Source organism: Odontesthes bonariensis, chromosome 14 (genome assembly GCF_027942865.1).
Source record: "Odontesthes bonariensis isolate fOdoBon6 chromosome 14, fOdoBon6.hap1, whole genome shotgun sequence".
Taxonomy (NCBI): domain Eukaryota; kingdom Metazoa; phylum Chordata; class Actinopteri; order Atheriniformes; family Atherinopsidae; genus Odontesthes; species Odontesthes bonariensis.
The window spans coordinates 18,576,261-18,591,737 of record NC_134519.1 but is presented as its reverse complement, the minus strand read 5'-3'; the positions used below and the strand labels follow the sequence as shown (position 1 = coordinate 18,591,737).

The window sequence follows — 15,477 nt, the reverse complement described above, 5'->3', positions numbered from 1 at the left end:
TTTTAAGTAAATGTGTGTATGTGTGGGCGCATGGAGTAGGCGTCCCTCCAGCAGTTGGCCTGACATAACATGACCAGCTGCTCTTGAAGAGAGCTGACTTTCTTCGTGTTTTGAGAAAAGGGACACAGAGGATTGGACATTATGTAACCTTTTACATTAGGATCTCTTTTTAACCAAAGCTATTTGGGCAGAGATAAGGAAGTAATGCTTCTGACATGGCTCACAATTAGTCTGAAAGCTAGGACCGATTACATAACAGTGGCTAAGAAGCTTCAACTAGCATGTGTAATAATCAATCTAGCAAATATGTATCCACTCAACCAATGGCTCCTAAAAGAAAGTTTGTTCATTTCACCTTGGTTTGGAATTACACAAGGAGTGCAATCTGTTACTTCGTTGTTCCTGTATGACGTTCAGAGAATTGCATTGGCATTGCTAAGGACTGCCCAGAATTATGATTTGTTCATATTCAGGCTGTGTCTCATTCAGCCAGAGTTAAACGGAACATCCCCCCTCCCTTTTATACCTGGATTAAAAACCTACTAAGCTATCGTTATGTGTTGTACCATAAGCCAGAAGCCCATTTATTGCTTAAAGCCACTTCCTGTCTCTGGTTTGGCAAGATTTGCCAGGGTCCCTTTATCAATAATGCTATTTGAAAACGGTAAAAACTGGTTTTACAAGCTCATTGTTTTTTGAATGGCCAAATTGTACGGCCACATAATTATAAGATATAACATTAATAGTCACATTTTGGTCAAAAACTTAATATCTCCCTCTTCACTCCTTAGCTCTGCTTTGCACAGCGGTCTTCAGTGTGCCCCCCTGGACAGAAGAGAAGTGCCATCAGTGATCATCGATTATGAGGATGACAAGGAGAACATGCCCGACGAGTCTGACTATGAAGATCTGCCCAGCATGTACAAGGACGAGGATGATGATGAGGATGATGATGAGGATGACGAAGATGATGATTCTATATTTACGAGTAAGTGTCCGCTGTTATCGTGGCAACTGAGCACTTAAAGCCCCCGCCCCCCCCCCCCCCCCCCCCGTTTTCCTTAAGATGTATTTTATGTGTTAGACATATCATAAGCAAAATCACCAATTAACACTATGGTTGAGGATATCTGCTTTGAATCTGCAAAGCACCACCTACAGTCTCAGAAAGTTTAACTCAAACAGCCAGTATATTCTCTGTAAGTATTGGATGAGCCGGTCGTGACAGTTGTACTGTGAGGAGCCCATGAAACGAGTAGCTAGCACAAGCTAGGTGGACAAGAAAAGGCCAAGCAAAGAGCCCATAGCATGTGCCTTTTTACGATGTAGCTTCCTAACCTACGAACTCATTTAGGTTTGAATTACCCAAATATTAAATGTTCAAAACATAGCATCATGTAAATAGTGAGTCAGATTAAACGGGGCAGGAAGTGTCATCTACTTGTGGGTGGAAATGTAGGTGGTGCCATATTACTATATTCATGGAGCCCCATTCACTGAAGGAAGACAAAGGAATAGTCATACCCCAAGTCATTTTAAGAACTGAAAATTTTCAAATTTAATGGATTCAGATTTGGTTTTTGGTGATTAATTACACCTGGAGTGGGACTTTAAAAAGTTTGAAAAAGTTTTGCACTATTGAAAACAGTTGATCCGTTGAAGCATTACCATTTACAAGCTGTCATTTTGTTGTTGCTGTCTAATCTGAAATGTTACCTTGATGAATTATGCGATTGGGATTATTAAGCATGTTTAATTTGAATTTAGTTTCTTGATTATCTCATTTAAAAAGATTATATTATCATATTTGGTTTTCTTCTCCTTACCTGCACTGTTGCAAAGCTTTAGTGCACGTAAAGGGTGTACAAAATTACAAAGCCCAGAGTCCACATCGACGGGAGTTACTCCCTCCCTCACAAGTCACTCCTTACAAGGTGCCTGAATCGCCTATTTTGTATTCAAGGCTTGTCTTTTGTATTTTTCTAAGTCACAATGAAACACATTTGCATAATGCCTGCCCTGTGGTTATTTTATTAAACGTAAAAAAATGAGCAGCTGCCTCGCTCAGCTGTTTTTAAGTAGTCAGTTGTTCAGTCAGAGCAGATTGGCTTCCAGAAAAGGGGCCTTGAAGAGACATGAGCTGAAAATTTAGCTTTTTTCTTTACAGAAAGTGGTAAGAGGTGCTGCAGCAATGTACAGTATGATGAAAAATTTAGCTTTTTTCTTTTTTAAAATAGTAGCATGGATACCTATTCTAGTAGAATCCTACCAAAGTAAAATTTTGAACTTGTAAAAGAGTGCAATAGGGGCTCTTTAACTTTATGCCTGCAGTTCCTCAGATGTTTTGGTGTTTGGCTTTAGGTACCCTTGCTCAGAAGGTGCTCAGAAAAGACTCCCTGGCCATCAAGCTAAGTAACCGTCCATCCAAAAGAGAGCTGGAGGAGAAAAACATTCTGCCCATGCAAACAGATGAGGAGAGACTGGAGTCGAGGCAGCAAATAGGTACCAAACTCACCAGGTGAGGGATTTGCATGTTTTAGACTTGTATGCAATTACAGTACTTTTTACACATTTACATTTTTTGATATGTGTATTATAAAAAAACCTTATTGATGATGCAGTTACCCATGCAGCAGTTGTTGGGAAATCGCAATGGCTCCTCTCAGCCAAACCAAGCATTTTGTTTTATGTTGGTCTGAGATAGCTGTGACTCACTCCAGAACAGATCTCTCTTTTTTTTCCCCAATCCTTTCATTGTTTTACTTCTCAACATCCGATAAGGATAAACTCTTCATCTTGTTAAAGAGTCTCTGAAAATGGAGCTGACCTAATTTCAGTGATACACCCCCCTCCTCTTTTTTTCCCTTCTCTTGTCTTTTCTCTAGCGTGCTCTCACTATCTCTTGTCTTTCTTCCTCCTGCCTGACTTCCTCCCTCGCTCACTGAATCACCACGGTGATGCATGTGCCAAACTATCTCCACCCGCCTCCTCCACACAGCAGCACCACGCAAGCTTTTTCATAGCAGCAGTTTTACACTCGCTCACTGGTGCAGCATTTATAAATCACAGGAATTTGTATACACGTGTTTAAGTCATAAATGAGAAGTTCAGCAGCTGAGCAGATCAGACAACACTGTTTTTCTCCCTCATGATTTGTCTTTGTTCTTTAAACATGACTTTTGCAGCTTAATGAAGGAGATGAAATGATCTGATGAGAGAGGGTGGGATTTAAATCCAGTGTCGCACAGTAAGATATGAGATGAAGGAAATATGATTGTAAGGGACAAATTGTTATCAAGAGACATTGGAAAGCAAGCCAATAGTCCCCACTGTGACTGGAACATAGTGCATGTTCCCAGACGGCCTGCCTACTTGGTTGTCATGTTCCCAAAAAGCTTTGTGACGGTGTCCTTTGTGCAGTGTCATCTAATGAACACGTTCCATTTTCTCTCTTTTTACCAGCGGCATTGTGTCCTTTAATGTAGTTGCTTGTGCCACGCTTATCAAGATTGATTGTGATAATATTCGAGGACATGCTGACCTCGGCACAGTGCTGTTGACCTGATTCACAGGGAAAACCCCGGGGACTGAAGGAAAGCTCTTCAGCTTTAACCTTTGAGAAAGAAAGCTGATAAACGCTAATCTTTCTTTGGTTGTGGTTGGATTTTTTGCAAACTTTTACTTGTGTAAGCACCACATGCTGCTTATCTGTATACAGTGTTTGTGCTCCTCCTGAGATGCCTTTTTGTATCTTTTGTACTACTTGAAAACAGAAGAAATTTTAGATAATTTATCTCCTTAGATGTTACGTAAGATGAGAACAGGATGTGTCTAGCTGTCTTTGTCTGCTTAAATGTGTCCTGCAGATTTGTTATGAAACCTTTCAGTTGGCCTTTTAAGGTTTCATAATCACATTTACATGATGCAGCATCACAGGAGAGCAGAGTCTTCAAAATGATCTATAACTGTACTGTATCAGTGGATTTTCATAGACAGTGGTGATTATGTTTGAGTAGGGTTTTGAGAATTGCACATGCCAAGCTGTCATGAGGCAAGAGTCTGAATTTGATTTAAAAATAAATAAATAAACTATAGAACTTTGGTGCATGTAACTAAACTGCACAGTAGGGGAACAAACAGCACAACTGAGGGAATCCAGGGTTATTGACTCGGGTCTCGTTTTGCTAGTTAGTGGGCGTAACCCAAGTGCAGTCACTTGTTTGACATCACATGCATTCCCTCAATTTTTCATTCATTGTTGGACAACTGGACAACAACATAGTTTTTTCTTTAAATCCCAGTGTCGACTGTAGAGGTATTCCTCTGTGTGTCAAAATGTAACTCCGGTAACTTTCTTGCTGTTAAAGCAGGGCAGTGAATGCTGGGCAAAATATGGGGAAGGAAAAAAAAAAAAAGTGTTATTGGCTTTCTTAGATCTGCACTTATCTAGGACCATATTAGAAACACCCTATTAATATTGGGAACGGGCCGCCTACAATACCACGGTTCCTCATTATGTTGGATTTGGCTTCACGTTTGACTGAATTCCATGATTTCTACAAATTTCTTTGCTTCACATCCATGCTGTCAATCTCTTTGTACTGCATCCCAGAGGTGTTCTGTTGGACTCGGATCTGGTGACAACTGAAGTCTGCCGAGCTCCTTGTTGTGATTATGCGACCAGTGTTATGCAACATTTGCATTTTGACATTATAACGCTGGAAGTTACCATTTGGAAAATTGATAAATCATGGCCATAAAAGGAAGCACATGATCAGTTCCCCTACTTTGCTGAAACTATAAGCAGATGGCTTGAAGCATGTACACAGTGACTGGTTGGTATTGTAGTATGTGCCAAGAAAGTGCTCCCCACACTGTTACACAACCTATTATGTGTTAACACAAGACAAGTTGGGTCCATGGATTCATGATGTTGATACCAGATTCTGTATCTTCCGCAGCCTCAGCAGAATTTGAACTTCATTAGATCAGGCTACATTTTTTTCCGGTCTTCAGATGTTCAGTCTAGGCGAGCCAGTGCCCACTGCAGCCTCAGCTGTTTGAGCTTATCTGACATGAGTGGAACTGGACGTGCAGCCTGTCACTGCAGCCCTTCCACCCAAATGTTTCCCATGTTGTTCATCGTTCACTGCAGCTCCTTTGCTGCTCAGATTAGTTGTTATCAGAGGGTTAGCAGCCTCTCTGTAAGCCTGAACCAGTCTGTCCATTCCCCTCTGACCTCTCATGGAAAAGGCCTTTCCTTGTACAAAACTGCAGCTCACTGGATGGATTTTTTTTGTTTTTTTCATCTCTATTCTAAGAAAACTCATGGAAGTAATGAAAGAAAAATATGACAGATTAGCGGTTAGTGACTGGCTCCAAAGTTTATCATTTTTTTTTCTTAAATTTTGATGCAAAACATGAACTTTATTTTTGCACTGCACTGTTGTCACGTGATTGCTTATAAAACTCTGTATGACACTGTGTGTGTCAGAGAAACAACTGAAATGTTAGAACAGATTTTCTCTTGAAAAGGTGATTATTACATGATCAATGTATAATCGGCTGATGTGCACATTTACAGCATTTGTTTTCTCCATGTTTTTGTTGTTGTTGTTTTTGTTTTCGCCCTTGTGTTGCTTTGCTGAAATTTCATCTTTGATTATGTGCTCACGGTGTATGTATGTTTCTCATCAGGCGCTTGAGTCAGAGACCAACAGCAGAGGAACTAGAACAAAGGAACATCCTCAAACGTGAGTGCCTTAAACTTGTATATTTAAGCTGCAAAAGTAATCTCAGAAGTGCAAACGATTTGATCAAAATTGCTTTGATTTAACATTTTAGCTATGTATTAGTCCATGTTTAATGCATTCTGTTGTGCACACTTTCGTCATTATTTCTGCATGATTATTTGAGCGACATTTTACTATGAGTGGCATACATTCCTCCTTTTATTCCTCCTTGGACTGCCTTTTTTCGTGTGAAGCAGGCAAGCAGCAGGGCTCCCTGAGGAGTCCTGTCCAGGGAGACTGGCTTCTTAGCTCAAACACACACAGTATCAGAGGGAAGGCATTCTGTTTCTCAGCAGCTCTCACATCAAACAGCGACTTAGCAGCAGTTCCAGCTTTCCCAGAGGCTCCTGTGTGATTGGCAGAGTGCAGAAAGAAAGTGCAAATGAGTGACAAATCTATCACTCATGCACACACAATACCAAGGTCAAGAAACCACCTGGAATACAAAACTACATATTATAATGTTCAGCATTAAGTCAAATGAAGTTTTACCAGTGACGCTTTTTCTAACACAAGCCGTGTTCCATTATGGTCATTCTTTACTCTTTTCTCTTTTTCTGACCTGCCTCTCAGAGCTTGTGATTTTTATTTTTTTTTGTTGTCTTTGAATTGTAAATGAAATCTACAATACAACACTTACATTTAATTATTTAGGGAGACAAAACTTAGCCATTTCTATGTTTTGTTTATTTATTTATTTTTCTTCCCTTTAAAATAAGTCTATTTATTCTTAATTGGGTCAGTAACTTGATTATAAACATCACTTCAGAAACCCTGGGAGAACTTGAAAGGAACACAGTAACCATTCTCCCCTCATACCAAATCCTAAAAACATTAAATAGCCTTAATGGAAACTATTCTAAGCTCTCTGGAAATTATCCAGTTTAGTGTGAATCTAATGAGGCATTTTATGCAAATGGTGTGCCTGTACCCCCTTCAACATCTCATAAACATTCCGTCCCCTGTTTGTGTACTGAAAGTATACCACTCTTATTCTTTGCAGCTCGCAATGAGCAGGAGGAAATGGAGGAGAAAAGGGAGATAAAACGAAGGCTGACACGAAAGGTGAGTCCAAAAATAACTCTAAAGGTGCAAACCCACACTTGCTCTTCCAGCACCCGGGGGGGGGGGGGTAAATTTTAGGCCAGGATAAACAAACATTATGACAGTGACTCATCTATAGTGAGAAATGAATTGTAGTCTGTTGCAGGGCTGGCATTGTACTCCCACTGGAGACACTGATGTCCTTGTTGTCCTTGCTCCTCTCGCATGTTGGTTGCCAAATCTTTCGACCCCATAGGGAGGTGTTGAGAATGTTCACAACACTGCCAATTATAGAATAACACTTTCTGCTCACCTGCAGAAACACTGCTCATAAGTAAAACCTCAAAGGTGTTGGCAGACAGACACGTGTAGAATAAAGCACAACAGAATAATGTGCTAAAATGTAGAAATTGACAAATTTTAGGGGGCCGGGTTTTGTGTTGTGAATTTGATAGTTTTATATCGTGTTGAGTTTATAGCTGAAAATATTCTATTTTCACTGAAATGTTATTTACATGGCACAAAAAAAAAGATTAAAGTGGAGAAGAGGTGTAGGGTACATTACATCAGGGGCTCAGCACCTTGGGGCTATTTCTGTATAAGTAAGGCTGGAGTGTCCAAACTTTTTTTTTTCAGTGGACAAGATTTAAAAATGTGAAAGTGCCCATGGGCCCAACAGTTCCTCCTAACATCATTTTGAACCATAAACGTGACATACAAATGCACTTATCTATGATGCAGCATAAATAATACATTTAAAGACGGAGGCTGCGGGTTGTATAAAGTCTGACTGAGAGTTAAATCGGCCCCCAGGACAGACTTTCAGCATTACCTGAGCCAGCACTAAAAATTAAAATATCAAAAGAAAAGTTTAAAGCCCATCTTAAAAGCAGAGGGTGTCTTCCCACTTAATCCAAACTAGGAGCTGGGTCCACAAGAGAGTAGCCCCCCATTTTACTTTTAGAAACCGTAGGTATCGCAGGTAAGCCTGCAGTTTGACAGTGAAGTGTTCTGGTGGGATGATGGGAAATTACTGTATGAGGTCTTAAAGGTACAAAGGAGTTTTGTTGTTATGGACTTTGTATTAGGGGGGAGCAATTAAATTCTATTCAAGATGATCTGACAGTATTTGTCATGTGAAAGCAGATGTTCTTCGAGACTTATTTTTAACTAACTCCTAGGTTCGCCTTGCTCAAATCTATTTATCCCAATTACATGTTCTGAAGTTTCATTCTGAGTTTTTATCCATCAGTAGCTTGCTTCTGACTTTGAATGATCTCTACAAGCTTTTGCTGTGTTAGTTGTCAAATGGGGTGTCACTAAGTATTATACAGAAAGCTCAACTTTTTTTATTTTTTTAAATTAATTCCCATAAATGTTTAGAATGAAAATGGATTTTAAAAAAAAACAACTTTTTTTAGAATAAATGTGACATCTTTTATGTGTCATAAAAGTATTCGGAAAAGTTTATTTTTATTGCTATTTAAATTGTTAAAGTTATTTTAACATGACGGTCTTTATGCTGAGTTGGTTTTGGATGTTTCTAGAATAGCTTAGATGCTGGTGCCTGTAATAAGTGGATGCTTGTTTATTAAATGTATGGGTTTGTGTCATATTCTGCCTTTTCATTAAGATTGTATGGGATTTTCCAAATTTGTGCTTGGTGATATACTTTATAGTATACTCTTAAAGGGTATTTAATAATGGTCTTATCCACTGAAGAGTATGTGCAGGCCCTAGTATGTGAGCCGCTTATTCAGATGTTCTGAATGTTAGACCAATGTGATCTTGAGCTCCTCTCTTGACATACTTTCCAACGAAGTACAGGATCTACTTTCTAACATGCTTGATTGAATAAAAATTCTTAGGAACTGTAAACCAGTGCTTTGAATATATGAACTAACTAACAGTTCTAGAACTCTTTCTTTCTTCTTGTTTCAGCTGAGCCAAAGGCCCACTGTAGAAGAACTGAGACAGGCCAAAATTCTCATCAGATTCTGTGACTACGTGGAGGTGTCAGACGCCCAGGACTATGACAGGAGAGCAGATAAGCCCTGGACCCGACTCACAGCAGCTGATAAGGCCAGTATTACTTTGACTCATTTAGTTACACTGAGGCAATATTGTCAAGATCCCTTCGCTTTTAGGTTTTATCAACACTATTAGGCTCGCTTTCCACTCATCTGCGCTTGACGCAACCCGTAACCCAGGAGAGCTATTGGAGGTTGTGTTCCTCCTGTCTTATAGAAGCCAGTTCCACCTCAGCTGTTTAGTTTCCCTTTGTGAGTAAAGCCCCCGAAGCAGTCCTGCAGGAGCTGTGACTCTGACTTTTAATGAGCACTAGACTGTTGCTTATCAAATCTTCCACCTTCTTTGTTGTGATGACGTTTGGCTCTGAGTGCTCCAGGTCACACCTGAGGACCACTCATGTTAAAAATCATAAGGATTTTACGCAACAACCTCCCTTACATAAGAGAGGAGCCACGCCTCAGGACCCCCCAAATGCAGCACTGCTTTTTTTTGTTTTGTTTTTCCTGTTTCGGTCATCTGGCACAGAATTTGGTTTGTTCTGCTGTCATCAGTCCATCCTCCTTGGGGCTGACGACATCCCCTTGAGTCATGCTAAATAATGAAGGCTGTGACATTACCCGTTCTGTGCTGCTGTCATACATGATATTTTAGATTGGATGTGAGGTCCCTCGTCTAACCATTTAATGTCCTGAAGCTTTCCACTGCTCCGGACACACCTCTGAGAGGCAGTGATTCACTGGGCATCATCCCAAATATTTATTTGGAACGTCTTCTATGGGAAACTGCTTTGGTTTGGGTTAATACATCTTTGTGGAAAAGGGATAATATGAAAAAAAAAAAAAAAAAAAAAAGGGAGATGGGAGGCCTACATGTATAACCACAGTGTCCCCTCCTGAAATAATCAGAGCACTACAGGCTTTATTTACGATGTTGATTATTTGTTTTTCACATTGAAGATGAGTGTTAATGTTAACATTTAATCCAAGATCTGTAATGCCTAAATGTAGATTCCTCAAGATTAAACCTGTACCAGTCAGAGCTACAAATTTGACTTTAATAAAAAAAAAAAGGAAATTTCTTTTCTTGAGCACAGATGGGTAGATGGGAGCCATTTCTCTGCCTGCGGGGCCCTTTTTACACGTTGCATTAAACTCGATCGCAACTGGGCCAAACTTGTTGCTCAGTTTATACTTAAAACTTATTTCCACACCTGTTTTTAGTAACCAGAGGGGTTGGATCTCACTTCCCTGCTTAAATGCAAATAAATACATAGGCAGCTGTGAACAACAGCTCTCCGTTTAATTTGTGATGTTGCAAAAAATCTTTGTGAGCAAACCTCTGCTGCGTCAGTTTTCATTTGGAATTTTAGGTGACAATATTTTTCCTGTGAAATACCAGCTTAGAGCCGTGCCTTACAGTATTCCTGGCTCTCATAACATTGAATTAGTTAGCAGCCCACTCGACCTATAAATTGAACCCCAATCTTTGACACTGCACTCGCAGCCGTCATATCTTGATGTGGTTTGATCCCTCCGTCTCCCGAGTGCGTTCAAATCTGTAGTGAACACAATTGGCCAGCTAAGTGTAAAAGCCAAATTGATGCAAAAACTGCTCAGTGGACTTTCATTAGACTTAAAAGAAAGGTGGAGCATGGGCAAAGGAAGAACCTATAATATCTTGACGTGGATCACATTCCACAGTATGTTACTGTCAAAAGAGGCATTAATAATTGGTGTGGGATTGTGCCCGCTGTTCTTCTTGTTTCTGTCTTGTGTACATCAATTTGAGTACATCAGATCGAGTTTAATGCAACGTGTAAAAAGGGCACCGCAGACAGATTCATAGCATCAACATATCATTATGGTTAAAAACACAAGCCGTCTTCCTAATTAGACCAGCACCGGACTGTTTATCAAATTAGGGCTGTTGGTTGTTTCATGAGGGGAAGAAATTCTAGGCTCTCGTGATGTGAGAAGTTAACTCAGCAGAATCATTCGTGGCCTTGAGATGAGCATTAAAAATGCATGGAACTTACAAAAAAGAGGCAGAGACGGGGCTTAGAGTCTGCAGTTTATGTGTTCAGCCATTGCAGCTTCTCTCAAACTTCTAATTTATTCTCTGTAGGCAGCTATAAGGAAGGAACTCAATGATTTCAAGAGCAATGAGATGGAGGTGCACGAATCAAGTCGCCATTTAACCAGGTAATGTGACCGTGACCGTGCATGTTTAATACAGAAGAATGAGAAGGAATTTTTACACATTAGTTTTCATGTTTGTTTGTTTGTTTGTACAGGTTTCACAGACCATAGTTGACCACCACTGTCTCGAGCAGTGCCGGACCCGGCGCTATGCTCCACTGAGAACCTTAAGTGCTGGACAGTAAAATGGTGCCCATTTCTACAATAAGGCCATGTCCTCTGAAATGCCTTTTCAGGACCCACACAACTGAGTCAGTACTACACCAAGAGATGCAGAATCCCTTTGCTCCATCCACTGTTGTAGCACAAAATGACTCTAGTTAATCAACATTGCCCCAATGAGGAATTTGTTCAACCATCTCTTAAACCTCTCTGCTGAGCTCTCAGGCCGGTGCTCAGTTCTGTGGTTTTTGGACATTGGGTCTTTGTTTGCGGTTGACTGACACTTGCAGGAAATCTATATTGGTTCATCAATAACACCCGTGGACTCGTCTCAGTGGACCTGTTTTTATCCCTTCTTATAATGGTGCCACCCTGGACTCCTCTGACTCTTGTGGACAACCCTGCGTGAAAATGGAGAGTGGAATGTTCTGAGCTTATTATATCAGCAGAGGATCCATCTTTGCTGCACACGCTGGGATTTGGAAACAACTTAAACGGTGATGGGAGGGAGGGAGGGTGGCCTCCACATTTAGAATCATGTGCAATATTTATTTTTTTTCTGCTTTTTGTAGACAATAGCACCCCCTGGACTTTCCTTTGTGTCATTACTTTGTAGTCTTGATTCTCCTCATATGTGCAATTCTAACTGTTACCAGCATTGCTGACAACTAATTGCTAACTGTGAAATTGGGAGTTTGGGAAATTCCTACACTCTCTCAAAATGTACATTTTGTTTATACTGATGAAGGAAAGTCTCATTTGAAAAATATAAAAAAGAAAAAAAAATAATTTAAAAATGAATCATGCTCAACAAAGTTTCATTCATGTCAAAGTCTTATGCATTTAATGTAAAAAAAAAGTGCAACTCCCAAATTAGAAATGCTCTGGATCCAGGGTGTGCAACATATTCTGTTTTATAAAACTAACTCAATTTTAATCGTTTTTAATGGAGGTGTTTTGGGTCATAGATTCTCAATTTACGTGTCTTTACACATTCCAGAGCTTGAACTGTATTACTTTGAAAGAGAATTTTAAGAGATGGCTTGTCACATTGTTATCGCTTACTTTTTCTTGTGGATATTGCTTAATAATCTGGGTTCATGATGTGCATTGAATTGTACTCTCACTCTAGCTTTTGACAAAGCAATACCTGATGTTTTCAGAGAGAATATCTGTACTGCAGGTGAACCCCCCCTCTTCGATCACCCCCCTACCACAACTGTTTTTTTGTTGTTGTTGTTGTTTTAATGTGCAAATACATAATGCCTGCACTTCAGGGTTTTAGGTTTAGAGAAGCTTTACTCTAGAGGACTTTATTTTCTTCTTGACTGAGCCACCTTAAAAATCCGCCTCTTTGACAGCTTTACCAACACATTCAGGTGAGATTTGATGAAACTATCATTTAATATGATGCATTTGCAAATTAAAATGATTGGTGCAGATTTTAGTGCATTCTCTAAGTCAAAGTTGTTTTTTTTTTTTTTTATATTTTACTGCTTAAATACTTTGCACTGTCAAGAGTTTGGCTTATTATTAATTGATTTTATTTTCCAACTGTGTAAAAGTATTGTTGGATATTTGAACTGTAATCACCTGACAACTGATCTCACACCAGTAGTTTAATGCTCATACTTCAAGCTTTATGTGTGCAGAATTTTTTATTTTTATTTTTTTTATTATTTAAGGATTTTTATTTTTTTCACTATTACTTATAAAGTTGCAAATGAAATTCTTGTCAGATGAAGAAATGCAGTAGAGGCAAAGTGTTGTTGGCAGTCTACTGTAATCCATCTGTCTGCAAAAGTCTGTCTGTGTTGTCCTATTTTTTTTTTTCTTTTTTTTTTTTCTTTTTATTTTTTTTAAAGTCTTGATCGATGATGGATGACTCAGTAAAATCAGGGAATGGACACCATAAAATTTGTTTGCACTGCATTTGTACGTGCAAAAACTGGGTGTTGTTGATGTTGTTTTGAAACCAGTACACCACTCATTCTGTTGCCCATTAAATATAAATGAAATCGTAATCCATTGGGCCATTTTATCACAGAGACTAAGACGTATGAGGATTTTTTTTGTGTGTGTCTAAATCAACCTAATGCAGGATTTATGCATCATGCCTGTTTTTTTTTTTTTTCCCTTTTTTTTTTTTTTTTTTTTTTTTTGTTGGGTTTTTTTGGATCACAATGCAGTAAAATAGGGTCTAATACGAATGAATTTCTACAATTTTCATCTTGTAACTAGGAAACCGAGCCAGTGACTGAGCATGATGTTTTCCATTTTGCTGGAATCAAGGAACATGAATTCAGCAATAATGCGTTTCCTTTCACATACTGGTGGAGCAGCTGAAAATTATTATTTTTTTCTTCTCATTTCTGAAATGCAGAATACCATGTAAGGGACACATCATTGCGATTAAATTCAATTTCTGAATGCATTTAAATTGTATGCATTTTTATTTTAAAGTAATTTACTTGTTTTTTTTCTTTTTTAATGATGTTTGTTTATATTTGTAGTAGCTGTTCTTGGCCTTCAAGTTGTTACACACTTGAGTACTACTTCAATACAAGTCTTTTTCTCTCAACTTGAACTTATTCCCGAACGGTAACTGTTCTCTTACTTACACATGCTACCAGTGAAATTACCCCTATACAGCGCACAAAGCATTTGAGTGGAAAAAGCAGATGAGTCTAGAGAACATAGGTCACCTCGTGAAGTTTGGCTACAGAGAGTTTACAGCCAATTCAAGCACCAGGCTGCTTAAACTGAGGTGAACATGAAGAGAGATTTCAGCAAGGTATCGAGTTTCTATTCAAGGCTGCTCAAGTGGCAACTTGTTGTGGCTATGAAGAATGGACCCCAATTGTTCTGCATAATGACAATGTCACACCTAGAATGTTGAGAGGCGGAGATGAGCCTGCAGCAGATCCGTTAAGGGGTGCGGGAGCCCATCACTGAAAGGAGGTGCCCTCATCTGATGCCTCAAATTAAGCTACTATGAAACGCTCCAATAAGCAATAGTCTATACATCTTGATAAGTACAAATCAGGATACAGAAAATAATATAGAATACTAATATAAAAGATAATTATTTTCACTAATCAATGTCAAATAAACTTAAGGCACGGGTCCATTCTGCCTTCCTGCTTAGGCTTGTAGGAGCAGTTTGTGAAATGTGCTGAAAATCTGTTCTAACGGTAGAAAATGTGAATTTGTTGATCCTGACAAGTGATAATGGCACATAGTTGACCTTGCCAGGGTTTGATCTGTGATGTATTTTTTTGTTGTGTTATCACTGCTGCAAACACGAGATTGTGGAATGAGATTGACATTCCTTGCCTGTATGTTTTTCTCGGTTTAGATGAGCCAGGAGCAAACCAGTGGCTCTGTTCCTCTCTGGTTCAGTCAGCCATGCTGTTATGCAGACACATCAGAAAGATTTAATTTTGTGGTCACTTTATAGCTCCAGACCAGGAGGTGTGGCCAAAGAGCTGAGAGTTAAAATTGAATTGTGACTGTTTTCAGCTGCAAACCACTGTCATTTACCAGAGGAATCAACTTTCAAATTTCTCAGGCCTTTCTCTCAGTTAACAAGTAAAACCACTGTCAATAATGTGAACCACGATTGCAGTTTGGAAAATGAGAGAAGTCTGTTTTCAATTCTGCAAATTTAGAAAATGACAGGTTAGACTTGGATCATCAGTGAATTAAAAAATTCTTGATTGGTGTGAAACTGTAAGAAATTAGACCTTAAATATCCAGTCATCCCATTTTAAACCAAGAAAAGCACTCACTTTGAAAAAACAAGCAATTGAAATATTAAAAATATTCAGGCTCTACAAGTGCATTTACACTACAATGTAGCAGGCTAAAGAATATCTTCTAGTAGTTCTAATGGAAGAATAAACTAATTACATTTCCTAATTTTAAAGGATAAGATTACAATCGTTTTATGTCCATTAAGACATAGGATGACCTCTAAACTTGACACCGGTGCACACATACAGGTGTTCATGACTTAAAACAAGGCATGGGCTTGGTGGTTCTACAGCTTCCACTTACAGTTCAGAGAGGTCCATGTCAGGTTAAATAGTGATTTCATGTGGCCATAGATGTGAGAGTGAGTATACACAGCTGCATAGGTTTCTGTATTAGCCCTGTAGAGGACTGATAGCCTGTCCAGGGTGACCTTTTAGCTGTTATCCATTGTTAGTTGAGGACCATGCTGCTCTTTACATGATAAAGCAAGTGCA

At 39.1% G+C, this 15,477-nt stretch overlaps 1 protein-coding gene across 2 annotated transcripts in view; it reads left to right on the top strand.

The window, feature by feature from the left end:
- LOC142398994 (phosphatase and actin regulator 1-like) overlaps nt 1–13,655 on the top strand; it is a 48,756-nt gene extending 35,101 nt beyond the window's left edge. For both annotated transcript variants that reach the window (XM_075483303.1, XM_075483302.1), the window contains exons 6-12: nt 792–988; nt 2,362–2,518; nt 5,698–5,753; nt 6,796–6,857; nt 8,778–8,918; nt 10,992–11,068; nt 11,161–13,655. In XM_075483303.1, coding sequence (XP_075339418.1) covers nt 792–988; nt 2,362–2,518; nt 5,698–5,753; nt 6,796–6,857; nt 8,778–8,918; nt 10,992–11,068; nt 11,161–11,176 — 706 coding nt within the window. In that variant the 3' untranslated portion in view covers nt 11,177–13,655. The remainder of the gene's footprint in view (nt 1–791; nt 989–2,361; nt 2,519–5,697; nt 5,754–6,795; nt 6,858–8,777; nt 8,919–10,991; nt 11,069–11,160) is intronic.
- Nucleotides 13,656–15,477: the final 1,822 nt, after the last annotated feature.